Raw genomic sequence first — 18,124 nt, 5'->3', positions numbered from 1 at the left:
AATGAACACATTTTGGGCACACAGGTTTTTAATCACTTACAGTAACTGAGTTTCAAATTTGTATTATTATAGACAGAAGCTGAGCCTCTCTTCTGGAATTACATTGCCCTTCATTACCTCCTGACATGCGGAATTAGCTTGGGAAAAATAGTGCAGCAGCAGGAAAAATATCACAATTCTTACTGTCTCTGGTTCATCATCATGAGATTTTTTTGGTTTTGTTTTGGTAATGGACTAATGCAGGTTGAGACATCACTGCCAAGTTAAAATGCTCTCCCAATTCAGACCAGGCAGATTATTATCTACCTTTTTACAGTGGACATGAGGTTTTAACTTGTTAAAAGCAGAAAACTGCTTGATAGCAGCAGCTGGGCCATCAGTAAATATTAAGGAGGATTATTCTCCCAGTTAGTTTGAAAACAGCCTGCAGTCCAGAAAAGAAACATCCACTCCAAAATCCTCATGAGTTGTTCTCAAGTTGGATAGAATACTTATTGCTGGGGTTAGGTGGGAATTCTTTTCTAATTGGCTTATCCAATGTATAAAGGAAAGTTTTTCCCTCGGAGCAGACAAAATGGGTTTGTTAAGTTGTTCAATAAATGTTTATTTATTTAATTCATTTAATAAATTTACTTCCTGTTCTGCAAGTAAGATTAGACAGCTTATAAAAAACTCTCAGGGAGCTACTTGAAGCTCGTGGTGTTGGCATTTGTTCTGTTTTCACACATATTTAGGGAGTTTTATGAAAGCCTGTGGTCTCATATACTGACTTTGGTCTGCAAGGCAATATCATCAATCTGGGTATGGGTTTCACTGAGGAAGGAGCACAAGATTGCCACATTTTGCCATTTTACACTCACCTTGCATATTCTGATGTGAATATATAGAGAACTGGGCAGTAGAGACTTCAATGCCTTGAAGAAAAGAACCATTTATTAAAGGAAAAATGGAATTTTGGTTAATACATGAGTGTGCTTCTAATGTGAAGAACAGCTCACTAAAGCCAGTGAGTGATTCTGGAAATGGATAAAAATGCTTCAAAATACTTGAGAAGCTTTCACTAGCATATTTGGGCATCTAAACTCCAATTTGAACAGGATTTCTTAGGAGAAAGAACTGCCACTTGAGCCCTCTCAGCAGTGTGTCTGGCATTTGACTGAGGGCTGAAGATGGGCTTCAATTGCACTGTGTAAATCCAGGGTAAGAACATGAGTTCAGTCCTGTATGTCTAATTATACCCCTGGAGATGAATGCAGTATCTGCCCTATTTCATATTTAGGGCTTTTCAAAGGAAGATTTATTCCTGGCTGGAATGTTTGTTTGAATGGCAGTGTCGAATGTCAGCTGGAGTGTTAACTGTTACTTTGAGTGTCAAAGGTTACTTTGAGTGTCTGTAGTTTGAATTTGGGTTCCTCTGGCCCATGTGGATGAAAGCAGCATTTCTCAGGCTGTTGAAACACTGCAGGGTTTTTTTATTTCCCTTGCCATAAATCATGTGAATTCAAGTAGAACATTAAGACTTTCAACTTGACCGTGTTTGCGTTTAAGCCTTTCTCTTGAAATGAGATCGAGGTATTACATTTAAATCACCTCTGTGCTCCCTTCTCAAATTGAATGCTTGTCTAAACTGGGAATAACAGAACGTGAAAATCAGCTGTTCCTCTGTGAACTCCTGAAATGAGTAATGCTGATCTTAAATACACCAGTGTTTACTCAGCATCTGTCCTGTTCAAATATCCTCAGCACAAGTGCATTTGCCTTTATACTGGATTTTGACAGCTAGGAAACAAAAATTTAGGAATTTTGACCTCAACTGATAAACTGAAAAATATTTTTTTGTTTAAAATTTTAATATTTAAAAAATCCTGAATGGCAGCATGACTATTGGTGTATGTGGTGTGATATTTTTCAAATATCACTCTTGTGTCACACAGTTCTGGGTGATTTTACCTCATTTCTTGATGAGTTTCTTAAGACTGCAGTGTAATGTTGGTGTAAGTAGCAGTTAATATCCTGCAGAAAATTTGTCTGTGATTCCCTCAGAAAAGGTGGTTTCTCAGATGGGAGTTGCCTAAGGTAAGTTTTCTTTCCATTGCCTCAGAAATGGAATTGATTTCCTTGAGCTTACACAAATAAACATTTTCAACAGTTGTTACCCCAAAACCACTGAGCTCATTTCTCCTGTCACTCACACCAGCATAAATCAGGATTAATTCTCCTGTAGCAGGTGATCCTGTAATACAAAATACACAGAATCAATAATTTGATATATCAGAAACACATTTTTGGAGAAAGATAGAGGAAAAAGTAGGATTAAAGCTTTTAACAGTGAGAAGTTGGAGCACGTGATGCCTTTTGGGACCTGTTGTCACTGGGAGGAGCCCCTGTTGCACAGCAGCTGTCAAGGGCTTTAAAGAGCTAAACAAAGCAGTAATGGAAGGGAAGTAAAGATTTTAAATACACACACACACACATACATGTATGGATATATATCATTAGCTTCCTGACAGTAGAAAAAAAAAAGTGTATTTAAGAGCTGAAGCAGAAAATACTCACCTGACTCTTTAGCTTATTGTTATTCTGGCTTCATTCTAATGCAGTTCCTTCCTGTTCAATATCAGTTTATAAAGCTGTGTTCACTGACCCCCAATAACTAACAAATCCCTCTGTGCAGCTAGATGAATAAATTCCAGTTTGTGGTAGTGCAAATGTATGCTGATGGCTGTTCAGTGAATACATAACACATTAACCATTAAAGAGTTGAGGGTTAGAAGAATAAAAGGGACTGAGGTATTTCTGTAATACATTACTCATTTTTCTGCTAGCAATGGTATATTCATTTTTTCTATAGACTATGACATGCTCTTTGGCCAGCAAATCACGCCTTGTTCATGCCACTGAAAGAAAAGCTTTGGTGATCAATTGTCACATTTAGAAAATACTATTTTATTGTTGATTTCAATACATGGAGTGGCACTACAGAGACACTTCAGCACGGAGTCTTGAACATTCTGGAATGCCATGGTGCAGATGGAGACGTGAAAACACAGAAACACTTGGTATTGTTGGTGGACTGATTGTGGAATTAATTTCTACCTCAATTTTTCAAAGCTACAATTCATAGACCTGAGTGTGTTCAAGGAGCCAGGGCTGGAGTAAATCACTGCAGCTTTGCTGCTCTACATGAGCTGAGGATCTCCAGCTTTGTCTCAGGGGATGGATTGAGAGAAGAGGCTCCATCATTTTGTGTGAGACTGGATGGGGTTTGTGTCTGTATTGAGAATTATTGAGTGAGACAATTAATAGAACCTTTCCTATGCAAGTGCTGAATTGTTTGTTTGTAGCTTCACTTGACCCCCCTTTATCTATTGCTCCCACACTTAAAGAATTCATATTTAAAATTTGCTAACTTTTTTAATGTGTTCAGGGCTTCTATTATTGTTTCTCACTCTAAGAACAGGGACTAGTTTTCAGAATTGAGCTGACTGCAATCCACTTTAAATAACATGAGTAGTAATGGAACTTTCATCATTATTTTTGCATTGTTTGGGGATTCTGAGCTATTACAGACATCTGAGTGGAGACAGCAATAACACATTAAACACATCAGAGGCACCAGCATGTCACCTGTTCTGATGATACAAAGAAGTTCTCTGAGAGAAAGAAAAATCCTTCAAAGATATGTTTTAGTTTTATTTTGTCTTTGATCATCCAAGTGCATAAAGATATTGTGAGAACCTGGGTAACATGTGGCAATTCAATTTAAAACATTAATTTTTAGACTCAACCAATAATCTTTTGGGTTATGTTCCAAGCACAGAAATGTGCATGCAAAAAAGTCAGTATGAAGGGATGTCAAAACTTTTTTTAGCTTAAAATGTCATCTCCACTGGTGGTATCTTCTTGGTATATCCCATATTTAGGGTTTTTTGGTTTGTTGTTGGTTTTTTTTTAAGGTCCTAAAGTTCTGTGAATTTACTATAAGCAAAAACAGTCCTAATGGATGCAAATACTCTGTACAGTAGGTAAATGTGATTTTTCCTTGTTCTCTTCACTCACAAATTTGAACAGACCAGACCTAGTTTAGCTCACAGAGAGTCTGCAAAGGAGAAATATGCAGAGGTGTTTATTGGGTTGGTTTTTTTTTATTTTCCTGTTGCTTTCATTACTCAGTCTCTTAATATACATTTGAATGAGCACAGACTGGTGCACACTCCTTGCAGTTGGTGCAGCAAATCTACCCCATCACACACTGCTGCTGTTCGTTTTCCCTAATTAAATGTTCCATGTACAGAAGTCCATACAACTGCTACCAGTGCAGGCTCTAAGTGAAACAAACACCTGCCAGCAGTGGTTCAGGCACAGCTGATCCTGCCTTCAGACAGGAGCATCATCTGCTAGGTTTCCTTTCAGCTCCAATTTCCACAACTTGTGGCAGTATTATATTAATGTCAGTACAGGGACATGGATGTTCTGTGGTATCTGCTCTCCTGTAAAAATTCATCAGACTTAGCCACAGTGTTCCCAACATTGAAATAAACTTGATTTGCTGCTCCAAAAGAAGGACAGAGGGTTATTCCCCACCTGCTTCACACATGGGCAATCTGTGCGGTAAAAAAAAATAAATACAGGTAGCATCCATCACCTTACCTGGACATACTATTGAATGAAATTATCAATTCTCAAAGCAGAATGGGAGAAGACTTAATAATGCTCCATTTCATTGTATATGTCTTTGCATTTTCTTTTTTTTTTTTTCCTTCATTTTTTTCCTTATTTCAGGTTGACATCTCAGAAATCATTTAATCTAAAAACATTTTCCTTGGAAAACTGAATGATGACCTGTAGTGTGATGAACTTCCCAATAACACAGTGGGGAAACATGCTCTCATCATTCCTTCTCCTGTGGCTAAATTTAAAGGTGATTTACTAAAAGGTTCTTGCAGAAACCTGAAACCAAAGTGCTGGAGCTACTCCTTGGCGCAGTGCAGGGTTTCAGACATCCAGGCTGATGTTAAAAGTGTTAATTTCAGATTATCCCAATGGTCAGGAGACCCTGTGGAAGCAAATTGAAACATCTTCCAGCTCCAAGGCTGCGCTCATGTACCCAAATTCTCCTGCTTCCCAGTCAGAGGTTCTTCAGGTGTGCAGTTCTTGCTATGGTTTTGTAGGAAGGAGGATTTTCTTCTCTCAGAAAAGCAGCTCTGTAAACACCAGACAGGATGAATCATGGTTTCTTAGAGATTTGTAGTTTGTGGTCAAGTGTCAGATCCAAGTGAAGCTTTTCCCACAGATTTTAAGAAATTTCTCAGCTACTCAGATTCCCCAATGTGGGCCATGAGTTAAACTCTCTCCTCAGTGAGGCATTAGGAGGATAATAAGGTTTGTGTCCTCAGAACAGTTGCCTGTTTTCACTGAAATTTAATTTTCATTAAATTTTAGTTTTTCGTTGAATTTAATTTTCACTGAGGCTTCTCTGTTCCTTTGAATTAAATTAATCAAAAGCTTAAAAAATTACTAAGGTGGACTGCTGGAGAGACTCGCTGCAGCTTCATCATGGACCTACTGGCCTTTGACTTTCAAATGGCAAGTTCCAAAGATCCCAAACTTGTTGCCATTAAAACCAACAGCAGAGACAATTGACTTATTATTGTAATCTTTGCATGCCAGGAGGAGTATAAATCAAAACACAGTGAATTAAAGGTATCTGCAGTTCTGTTTAGAATTTTGATGTCAGTATTGATTTCTTAAATATATGTTTGTTTCCATTCTTTGTTTAATGCTGAAAGTCACATGAAGAGCTCTTGATATAAAATCTCATTATTAAAAACTAGTTGTTTGTTAGCTGCATTCATATGAATTTTTTCTTGAGGAGACACAGAAAAGGTCAAAAACATCACTGTAATACACAATAAATAATCTGGGTTTTGTTGAAATGGTTTTGGGTGTTTTTCAGCTAATGATCCTTTGCAAAGGTAATCAGCTTTCATACACATAACTGCAAACATGTGACAGCTGGGACAAAAATGTAAGACTGGCTCAGACAGTTTTTAGTCAAATAAACATGACTGAGTTCACAACTAAGGTGAAAATTTCCATGTTTACTATAACAAAACCAAAATTCTATACAAAACCCCTTAAGAGTGCAGTCTTAAATTAGGAGAAATTATAATTTGAGGATCTGTGTCCCAGCACATTGAATAATTAATACTGTGGGGTTTTTTTAATGTATTCCCCATTTCAGATGGGGAGAGACCTTAATAAAAAAGCAGTTTTTCTCAGCCCATTGTCATATCTTCAAGAGCACATCAAGGTTTCTCAGTGCCATCTTTTTGGCCAACATCTTTTTGATAGATATGAGAGAGACCATGTGTAATATAGAAGAGATAATTCAGGGTAAAACTCTGCCTAGGATTAAGTTTGTAGTTGAAAAAAGGGGGATGATTGTGTGCAAATGCTCAGGTCTGTGTTTACCTTACTGGTATAAATGCAGCTGCTGGTAAACAACTATATTTAAGAAATCTCTTTTTCTGGTCATACAAAAAAGATGGACAGTGACATGACAAAAGTCAGGAATAATGGATTGATGAGTTTTTTATAATACAAAACTTGGAAAATACCTCATATCCCCATACAGCTTTTCTGCAAAATACTCTGAGTGTTTGTTTTTTGGTGTCAGACGCTCTTATTGTAAGGATAATTAGCATAAATATCACTTTTCTGAGAGAAAAAGCGATTTATTAGCAGAAAACAGGGCTGCTAAGCAGACATTTAAACTAAATGATGTTTTGAGCCAATTTGAGCTCTCTCCATGCCAGGGTTAAAGCTGACAGGAGGAATGGGAAAGGGAACATCCAGTTCTGTTGCCTTGTCTACACATTCTGGTTCTGGGCAGATGACTTAGTTTTGCATTCCTATTAAGCCATTACTGAATTATTTTAAAAACATTTCATAAACTATTCATGCACAAAAATGGGGTTCATGTAAAATCAGTCTTTCTCTGAATGGCATTTTGTGAGCCTTTGAAATACCACTCCAAATGAAATGTCTTCACTCACCCCTAGGAAGGAAATCAGCCCTTTGATTGTTTCTGTGGCTCTCCTCTGGACTCAGTCCAACAGGTCCTCATCTTCTCTGTGCTGAGCTCTGCAGGTGTGGTCTCACCTGAGCAGGGCAGAGAGGTAAAAGCACCTCCCTCAGCCTGCTGGCCACTGGCAAAGCTGTGCTGGCCACTGGTAAAGCTGTGCTGGCTGTCCTGAATCACCTCCCTGTTCTCCCTGTGCCTTAGCAGAGCTTCTAGGAGCATCTGCTCCAGGATTTTCCCAGGCACAGAGGTGAGGCTGGCAGGGTCAGCTCCCCGGGTCCTCCTTTCTGCCCTTTTTAAAGATGGGAGCAATGTTGCCCTTTTTCCAGCCACCTGGGACTTGCCCTGACTGCCATGACTTGGTGGATGTGATGGAGAGTGGCTTGGCAACTGCATCAGCCAATTCCCTCAGCACTCTGGGGTGCATCTCGTTGGATCCCATGGACTTGTGCATGTTTGGGTTCCTCAGCTGGTCTCAAACCTCATTTCTCTGTCTGCAGGAGGGACTTTGCTCCCCCAGTCCCTGCCTTGCAGTCCCCCCTTTGGGAAGAGAGGTTGCTATTGAACACTGAGGCAAAAAAAAAGTCGTTGGGTGCCTCCATTTATTCTGTTCAAACTGTTGCCAGTCTTGCTTATCAGAGGGGATGCACTTTCTGTGACCTTCCTTTTCTGGCTGATGTACCTCTACAAGCCCTCATTGTTCTTTGCATGTCCTGCCAAATTCAGCTCCATCCACATTGGTCAGGTAAATGAAGTTGATTCTATCCAACCTGCAAGTTATGTTTCTTTAGGGATCAGTGATTATAATTTGTGTTTTGTTTATACCCTGGGGTGTCTGATATCACACTGTTAATGCCTTCAGAGCTTCTGTTAATGTCTTGAACTTTTCTGAGTTCCAACACAGTCCCCTCTTTTTCTTCAACAGCTGTCAAAATACAGCTCCCTGATAATATAACTAACATTTAATTATCACAGCCTAGTCAGGCATGCATCCATGTCCCAGGGTCACTGAGCAGTTTGCCAAAATAGTGGACTGCTATTAGATAGATGGATTGCTTTGGTAACTACTTGCTATTAATATCTATTAATTACAGCACTGCCAGGGGTATGTTGTCAAAATTGCTTTATGGGGTCGACTCACACACATTGCAGTGTTGTAAATCTTCTTTCCATAGGACACCAGCTGCCCTCTTGCTCCTTGGATATTTCAGGATCCATTGCTCATAATTCATGATGAGTTTTAGTAGCAGTGGCCTTGGTTGCAAAATGACCAGAAAGGATTAATGCATGAAAGTTCCTGAGTTTTGTTGATGTACCAGACTAAGAAATTGTTTTGGCCATTTTGCACACTTTGGAACTTAACAGTTACTGTTGGGGAAAGGTTCTGTTGTGTGACAATGTGTCTTTGACATTTCAGAGAAAGTGCTGTCATTTTTGTTTTGTTCCTCTGCATTCTTTGTTCACTGGTGTTTCACTGTGAATAGACCAGTAATGGAGGAATAGTGTCTGAAATCCTTTACCTATTATCAAATTAAATAGAAAAGTAACCCAATCCTGTTAACAGAGGTGAGAAAGCTGAGATGGGTCTCTGGTCTCTGACCTCTACAGAAGGAATTCTTGTAGTTGGGAATTCTACCTTTGTTTTCTGTGAAAGGAAAAAAAGGTAAAATGCAATTTTACCTGTAACTCAGAAAGTCAGTGAATGAAATTAATCACTTTTAGCTAGACTATCTAGACTCAACAATCATGTGAGTGGCGTGGTTTAGAACAGGATATCTACTCCATGATCCTCCTGAATAGATGAACAACAGGGAACAGATCCCCTGCATCTTTACAGGCTGCTTTCTAGCAGGAGAAAGATTGGCTGCATTCTATCAGTGCAACACTATATTTCTCAAGGCCAGTTAAAATTAAAGTACAAATCTAGTCTTAACTAAGTCCTGCTCTTCTTCTTGGCTTACTCCAGCTGTTTGCTGTTTATTTCTTCAGCAGTGGGTGCACATGAATAGAGAGAAAATTCAGAAATTACGTCAAGGTAGTGAGCAAATCACTGAAGGGAGAAGCTGAGTGCCCTTCTCTGCTTCCCAACTCCTGGAGGAGTGAACCTCAGGAGGGAACTCCTTTCCTGCTGCCCTCATCTCTGGGCTCCCCACTGCTTCTATCATTCGGTGCTATTCCAGATGAATGGCTCACAAACACACCTGTAAAAAAACAAGGGAGGATCATCCATAATTCCCAAGGGCGTTTTCAGTCACAGCACAAAGCATTTCCACTGCTTTCAGCCCTGGGGATTAACATCCACACCCACTTTTATGAAGTCCCTGAATTTCAAGCTATTTGGAGATTCAGTGGAGCAGAGAATTCCTGACAGATGTGTGCCTGGATTTTTAATGGAGAGATTGGATCTTCAGGTAGGAGCTGGGGCAGTTGCTGTCAGGCCCATTGGTTCCAGCTGGGAATGCAGTTGATTGTTCTGGGCAGTGTCCACTGCAAGTGTCCAGCAGCATTGCTTGAATAATTTTACAAATGAAAATAAAGTAAAACTGAAATGGAAATAATTTCCAGAATTATTTTTCTCAGGTTTAAATTGGAGAAATGCCCTGAGACAATCAACTGCTTTTTTTCCTTAATCAATTTGCTTTCTCCTGTTTTCTATAGAGAATTCTTGGGATGATCCTGCTGAGAAATCACAATGACCTGGAAAGATGGTTTAAAATCAGAGATTGTCCCACTCTTCATCTAGGAGGTCTTTAGACACAGTAAGGAGTTTGCAATCAGGCACATTTATCACAGTTGAGGCTCAGCAATGTGGTGTAGAAACTTGCCCTGTTTCAGGAAGACAGAGTTTTGTTATCAAATTCCATATATGAAGAGAAAGGAAAGAAAAGAAGAGAAGGTATTTACTTCTATGATTTTTTTTATTTATATCTGAAATAATTATTATTGTCTGATATTAAAAGATCAAACATAGTATGATACCTTTTTCTTCTGTTCTTCACTGGCAGCCCTATAATTGAACATGAGCCAAAGTTGGCTTCTTTTCAGTTATGAAAATAGTTAAGTAGAAGGACTTTTCAAGGTACTTCATTTTTGATCTCCCTTTTATTCCATCCTATAGGCCATAATTGTGGCATGCACCAGAATGGTCCTGGAAAATGAAGGAGTTTCAGAATGATTTAACAACACTTCATTGAAATAGTCTAAAATTGGGATCTTTTCATTTAGAGTTGAGCTTTCTGTACACATGAGGCTTCCAATTCTCTTAGGTTTCCTTCAAAAATCTCAGACGAAGACCTGCTGAATTTACTGAAGTCTGAGGTACTTGGAACATTACCAAAAGCAGAAATCTTTTAAAGCTCTTCCAACTAAATCTGATACAGAGCAAGGGTGAAGGGAGTTGGAGGGAGTGGAAAAGCCTCATTCCTGTAGTAAGTACGAGAGAAAATGCTGTTGACCTTTTGAGAGTGAAAAGAGGCTTTCATAGGTTCAGTGGGCAGCATATAAGACATGAAATAAAACATTCAACTGTTTGCTTGATGTGCTCTGTAGCTTTCTAACATCCTGCTGGTACCAATCTCCTTAGATACATATACCAGTTCATGTTAAATATGTTCAAGGTTTGGCGCTAGAAACTTTCAAGGCAAACATCAAACTCGGTAAATCATGTCATTATTAATTTATAAAAGAAATGCCTTTTTTTGCTGCTTTGCATGCAGGTAGATTATTTAATAGATGTGCAATATATGTCCAGCTGAACTTAAAAGTCCATCTCTTAGTTAGAGAAGTGACTGGTTGATATAAATGAGGGAAAATTGGCCATATTATCCAGTATGAGGTTCCCCCCATGCCATATGGAATAGGCTGGGAGGGAGAAGCCACAGTCTCATATTTTCATGGCAGTACGAGCTGGCACTGCAGAGCATGATGAGGAACAGGAATCTGCTGCAATGTGTACTCTCAGTGACATTTTGATTTTTTTGGCACTAGTTTGTGTATGTGCAAAAACATCCTGTCCAGTGATAAATAGAGTTTTGCTCATAATAGAATGCTTGAGTGAGTGCAGCGAGGATAAATAAGTTGAAGATCTTGGGTAACTTGGCTTCAACTCTGCTCTCCTTTAGAAAAAAATCTCTTATTTGTGGCTCCATGAATATCACTGGGCTGCCTACAGCAGTACCAACATTAATATATGTCAGAATTTTTAAGGATTCAGAGATTGAAGCATTATCTGGAGAAATTACTAAGTGAATGGATAAATAATTACAAATAGTTGAGCTACCACAGCTCAGCAAGTTACATCTCATCAGCTGAACATGGTAATTGATTATTTGCTTGGCTTTAGTCCCCTGTGAGTGCTGCAGAAGTCTCTGACTTAAACCACCTTCAACTCGAGCTGAAGCACTCAAAAGTTTCAGCTTCTCAAATGTGTGCTGTAGACATATGAATTTACCAGTGTCTTGGGTTTGTGTGAAGTACTCTGCATTTTCCTAAATAAAGAATAATTTCTTGCAATTTTTTTTCTTCCTATTACTTTCGCCAGTTAATTACAGTGAAAACATAAATTACATAAATAGAAAAATGTGAATAAAACTATTTAAGAAGAAATTACATATTTACAAAATATATGGAGAACTAAGAACGTAAGATAGAAATAGATTACATTTTCTACCTTTGAATGAGTAAATGATTGGGGAAGCTGAGCAGAGCCTTTTCAGTGTCATTTCTTCTAAGCAATTTATGGTGAGAAAAAAAGAATAAAAGGAAAATGTTAAAAAATAGGATATTCTGCAGCTTTTGTGTTGCTGTTGCTCTTTTGCTGCAGCTTATACTGCTCCCTTTTTTTACATTTTTGCTCTAAGCAATAGATTTTTCTTTTGGACCTTTTCACTTAGGCTGAATTCCAAATGGCCATGTTAAATCTTTGAATTTCATTTTGAACCAGAAGACAGTGGATTTTGGTAGGCAGAAGAGCACAATACATCTTGATAGTCATAGTTACCTTTAATAATACAAAGGGCTCAAGTAATAAATGGAAATAGTCTCATTTAAAACCACAATAAAAGGTAGCTACACCTGATTTTAATCAATGTAAAAATGAAGTAAATTGATATGAAAGATCCTTGATTGCTTTTGTAGTTTGGAATGCAGTTTTGTGTCAAAAATAAAATTTTCGTGTCCTAAGGCCACCACAAAGAGTAATAAAAATTTGCATTAGAAATAAAGTCATTCTCCACCCCAATCTGCTATCCAGCCAGAAGCTGAGGCTGAAGTAAAAAAAAAAAAAAAATACAGACAAATAAATTTTATAGGAAATGGTCCTGTATGTATTTTAAATAACTGAAACTAATGGAACTCCTTGCATGATTAAAGACATATACTGGCAAGGGGCAGAAATGCATCTTGGGCTGTCAGTGCCACTGATAGAAATTCATATGGAGGAGTTGGTTCCTGCTTTTTCACATCCCCAGTTCTAGGATTGCTTCAGTGGATTTGGTGATTACAGAAAAATACAGCATCACTGGAGCTGGGTGTTTATCTTCTTGCTCATTACCTCTCCGTGCTCTTGCAGGACAGGTTTAAGGTGTTCAGCAATTGTTTTGATGGTAAAGGAGCAGCTTAGCAGACCTGAAATTCTGGACTATAATGTTCATCTACACAGCAGTTTCACTGTTATTAATTTCTCCACGTATTTTTGAGAATGATTCACAGTTCATTGATTTTGGTATTTAAAATGTGTTCCTTGATATAAATACTCTTCAGACAGTTCACATTGATCTCAATATAATCTTAAATTCTGTTTAGGCACTCATTGAGTTCAGTGTTCTCGAGGTACTTAGTAAACAGTAAAACAAAAAAAAGAAAAATAAATTAACTACCTGGTTGCTTCCATAGCCTCTCAGGAAGCTTCCCCTTCAATGCTTTGGTGGAGACAGAGCATTTGAAGTGCAAAGGTAAAGGCTTCAAATCAAAGTTCTGGTAAATTTTCAGCTGCACTAATACACAGCCTTTTTATTTTCCTTTCCAAGCTCCCTGCTCCATCCAGCCCAGGAGTGGCACATCAAGGAAATTCCCACCCTCAAAAGTGTCTGTGTTCCTCACAAAACATGTTCTATTAAATACACCCGTGCCAAACAAGTTATAATGCACCAGTAAAACCTTTTATTTCACTAATACCTTTTTCAACAGTCACCAGGGGCAGCTGTAATACGCCAGACACATCTAGAAGACGAGTCAAGCAGGAACAGCTCTTGGAAGGGCCTTCCCTTTTTTAATCCATTGTCCAAAGGGATCAGTTTGGCACCTCATCCAGATAACTAAGTGGGGTGCAGTTGTATATTAATTTTTTTGTTCATAGTTTTGGGTAGGAAAAATATCTGAAGTTGCTGGATTTATAATAAGCTTAAGCAGGAGGAATTACCTTGTGGTTTCTATCAAGTAAGAGCATGCATGTGGACCTTGCTGTGGCAAGAATATTAATTGATGGTGACTTGACTGTGTATTTGATAACAAAGTCAGTCAAAGTAATTAAGAAGTGAGGTATTTGGTGATTGAGTGCACCTAAAGCTTGTGATGTTTCACAGGTCCATGCTTATGCACTGAAACTCAGGCTTGAGCAAGTAAAGGCTATTTTTTGCTGTCTTTTAAAAATTAAGTTTTGGGTAAAGTCATAGGTTTGTAGTGCTGAATTCAATTTTATCCAGTTTGCATCTGCCATTGTGGAATTTGCTTATCTGTATGTTTATTTGACATAATCAGATCTTGCTGTGGTGCAGGCTGGCACACTCCCTGCTGCATTGTGGAATAGTATTGCTGCCTGACTGCTGATGATGCAGGGCTGTATTTATGCAAGTCTTGAAATATACCACAGAAACTATTAAACTTAGGGTTTGTGTAGCATTATTTCTTTTAAACAGAAAACTGTAATGCTCTTTGACATATATTTAATGGAGCAATAATTACATTTGTACTCTTGTGTTGATAGCAACACCCAAAACAATGTGGTGAACTCTATTTTATAAAAAAGGAAAAAAAATATTTCTCTGACTGTGTCTGTATCCTTCTCAGAAAAACAGGGCACTTTGCAACATCCAAATATTATCTTATCAGATTGTATTTAAAGACTAATTAACAGACACAGAGAATAACTAAGTTTTATTTTTGCTGATTATATCTGCATTGCCCCCTTCCAGAGGAACTCAAAGACCTGCTTTATAGTTTGATGGCCATTTCATGACACCCAGCCCCCTTCAGTCACATATTTCTGTCTGCAAAAAAGTAAATGTTACATCTGAAGCCATGGGACAAATTCTCATCGTGTTAATCACAAAATGTAAGGGCAGTCTGAAAAGCCACTTAGTTCCAATACAGGAAGGCGGCTCTTGCTAAACTTCATATCATTTACTAGTTTTTAAAGTCTGTAATTTCCACTCATGTTAATGAATTCTAAATATTATCCTGCTTAGCTGTTGTTTCTGGTGAATATGAAAGGGTTTTGTTTGATGTGTGCAAAGAAGTGACTACAGAAAATGGTAAATTAATTGGAAGATGTCATCTCAGGAGAATGTTTTTGACATGAGGGCTGTAAGGCTGTTAACAAACAGACCAACTCATTTGTCTCATCATGAAATGAAAACAAAAATCACGACATCATGATAAAATCTTGACTAGGAAATGCCTGCAAGACTCTTTGAAGCCTTGGGTTCTTTTCTTGCCTGGGCTTTGGCACTCTGATTTATGCAATCCACGCTGCACAGAACTGGAAGTGAAATAGGTTCTATGCAGAACAGATGGATCAGGGCTAAGGCAGGGATGTGCACTGCAGATGAGAACAGATTAATACCACAAGGGTAGACTGGAGGAAAATTGGGAAGATGGGGGCATTTGAACTAATTCATGAATCATTTCCAACTGATAGCTATGCCTTCAGGCACAGTGAATAATATCAAGGAAGCATATTTAAAATTTTATAAGTTTGTTTTAATGAAGATTAGAATAAAGAGCCATAATTTTGAATGATTAAACAACTGGGATATGAATTGCTGTTTGGAAAATTCATGGAGCTGGCACAAAGCTTTTGGGAATGGGTTTTTTGGAAAAGCTATCTTATCTGGGAGAACATGTTCCTCCGCGTGAATTCAAGCCACAGAGATGCAGCTCTGCTGTGTCTGGAGATGTGGTCTGATTTCTAGATCTCATTCAGATATCTCTCCAAGTCTTAATCTTATCCAAATAGCCTTCAGTCTTAGAGGCTCAGACTTCCCAAATCTGTGCCAAGGCAAGTAAATGTGGATTTAAAGATCTTTGAATGAGATCTTCAGGTGTGTATTACAGAACAAGGTTTCAACAGAGTTATTTCACATCTCTAAGTTACTTTACTGTTGCTAATGGATATCTTACTCCGGGGCTGACAAACACATAGAAATAAAGAAGTCCACCTGAAAATTAAAATTATTGTAATATGCACAAACCAATCAGAAACAATGAAGATATTTGAGAGATATATAACTTCCCAGTATCAATTTTGATTATGGGTTGAAAAGTATGATTCTATGTGTTAGGACATCAAAAACCCTTCCTTTGGCCAAGCTCAGAGTCTATGGATGAGCCTGTATTAATAATGAATATAGTTCATAAGAGGAAAAAGAAACTGAGAAGAGGAAATGTACAGATAAATGTCTGGATGTTCTGCATTCCCTATATGACTTCTTAGCAGATAATTTTCAAGCTGTAGAAGAAGACAGTGGCCACTAGGCCACTTGACAGTGAAGGAAGATTCTGAGAAAAATCTAAAGAAGATGGGTAGTTCAGTTTGCTAGTAAGGAAATAATCTACATGGGTTTCTGTTTACCACCACAGAAGATGTATTATTCCTCTTGTAAAAAACTCTTGTAAAAAACTCTTTCATTTCAGGCAAAGCTTAATAAGAGCAGAGACAGAAACGCCTCACTTACCTAAAACTTGATTCTCATCCTGATGATTTCATGATTTCGTTGCAGGTTGCTAATCTGGCCTGTTCGATCTCCAATAATGAGGAAGGTGTGAAGTTAGTCCGTATGGCAGCCACACAGATTGATAGTCTGTGCCCACAGGTGAGTGAGGATTCCTGCCAAAAAGTACTTGAGAAGTCTTTTAGCACTTAAAAGCATTAGAAGAACAACACAGCCTTGTCTTTGTCATTGCCTGATTCCCATGAACTATGAAAAATACATCCATATCTTGAGACCCTTCATATCAAATGGGTTGTATCCTGTATTTTTAGCATAGTCCATAATCTATTTGCTCTTTGCCTTGCAAAAAAAATTAAAATAAAAAAATACCACTCCTTCTCTAACAAATGCCTTTGACTAACAGGTAATTAATGCTGCACTCACATTGGCTGCCAGACCCCAGAGCAAAGTAGCCCAGGACAACATGGACGTGTTTAAGGACCAGTGGGAGAAACAGGTGCGAGTTCTCACTGAGGCTGTCGACGACATCACTTCAGTGGATGATTTCCTCTCTGTTTCAGGTACTGGGGTCAAGAGACTTTTCCAAAAATATGCTCTTAAATTAAAGTATTGGGTCAGAGCAGATAACAGCTATAATTACTAAAGCATCATGAATCCAGTCTGTCTGTATCGGAATGCTGATCTTCTGTACTCAGTAGGACCAACCACGCCGTGTTAATTAATCCCTGGTAGCAATGGTTGGCTCTTCACCTCCCAGAAAATAGCACCTATTTGTGCTTCTATTCCTAGAGAAGCTTTGTTCCAACTCAGGCACAAAGTAGGATTTTGCCCACCTTCTAAAAATGTGTTCCAGACCTGTTAACAGGCTGAGAGTATTTGTAGAAATTGTTGGAATCCTTGTGCAGTTGTGGGCAAGAGGAGGTAAAGAAGGGATGGAGAAGAGAAGGACACTGACTCTGGGTCACAGTCTTTTCTCCATCCTCCTGGTAAAGTGCTCCAGCTTGTGGCAGAGTATATTGTTATAATTTGATCATACCCAGTGAATGCTGTAGTTGCAAAGTTGTGCATGGTGGGTTAATTTCTGGTGCAGAAAACTAATTTTCCTATTTTGCTTAGAAGGGTGAATTTAATTGTTGTGAGTAAGGGCATAGAGTGTGCCAAGAGGTCTTTGCTTACTCGAATATCTCAGAAGAGCCAAACTTCATGAGACAGTCTGGCCAAAATGTTAGGTTTCGTTCTACGTTATGTTCCTTGATATTTCCTAAATTAAAAAAAAAAAAGTTTATGAGAAAAAAATATTGAAAGAAAAAATATTTATCCTTTTAAAAATCCTTTATTTTCTTTTTTGCCCTCTTTGTCTTTGTTTGGTTGTATCCTGTTACCCTTATTAACAGGGAAGTGGTTTGGTTTAGTTAATTACACTCCTCTGTTCAACAGCCCTGCAAGTTTTTTCTGCAAGCCATTGCAAGAAAATGAAAATAAGCTCTCTGAATAGTAGGGTACTTCAGAATATGGGAGCACATTGATTTTTATTTGAGATTTGAAGCTGACAAACACTTTGTGGCAGAACTAGTTTTAAGAGAAAGGGATCACCAGGCTGTAAACTGCAGACCCAGTCCATGCGCCAGAATTGGAAATCTGCCTCAATGGCCATTTTCTTCTTTGTTTGGGGACTTTGCTTACTCCAGGTACTTGTGTCCATAAACCAGAAGTAATTTAAATGGATGATGGGCTTTTTCATTTCTTTTTCTCAAATCTTAATTCCTTCAAACAGAGTTTTGACTTAGATCCAAACTTTCCAAGGCAGCTGAGAAGTATTATTTTTGTAAAGCTTAGATTCCTTTTTCCTAATTCTTTGCACGGACATCTCTGTTAAACATGAGGAAAGAGAAAGCCTGTTGCTCTTGCTGTAAAGCTTGGAAGCCTCAGCTTACACAGAATATTTTTATTTTTGGATAAACCAGTCAAACCAGTGAAGCATTCAAAATGCCACTATCTGGTTAAATGTACCTCCTACAATGACACCTCCTCCTCTTCATATTGACTGTCACATTTGTTGGTATGTTTTAATAATATGGTGGCTACCAGAAGA

At 38.3% G+C, this 18,124-nt stretch overlaps 1 protein-coding gene across 18 annotated transcripts in view; it reads left to right on the top strand.

Annotated features, from left to right (window-relative positions):
* CTNNA2 (catenin alpha 2) overlaps positions 1-18,124 on the top strand; it is a 459,487-nt gene that overhangs the window by 380,832 nt on the left and 60,531 nt on the right. For all 18 annotated transcript variants that reach the window (XR_008430399.1, XR_008430402.1, XR_008430400.1 and 15 more), the window contains 2 exons: positions 16,081-16,173; positions 16,436-16,592. Coding sequence is in view for 10 of the 18 variants with exons in the window: in XM_053940057.1 (XP_053796032.1) it covers positions 16,081-16,173; positions 16,436-16,592 (250 nt within the window). In the remaining 8 variants the exon portion in view is untranslated. The remainder of the gene's footprint in view (positions 1-16,080; positions 16,174-16,435; positions 16,593-18,124) is intronic.

The sequence above is a fragment of the Vidua chalybeata genome, chromosome 4 (genome assembly GCF_026979565.1).
Source record: "Vidua chalybeata isolate OUT-0048 chromosome 4, bVidCha1 merged haplotype, whole genome shotgun sequence".
Taxonomy (NCBI): Eukaryota; Metazoa; Chordata; class Aves; order Passeriformes; family Viduidae; genus Vidua; species Vidua chalybeata.
The sequence above is the reverse complement of the archived record's forward strand: the minus strand, read 5'-3'. Positions and strand labels throughout refer to the sequence as shown.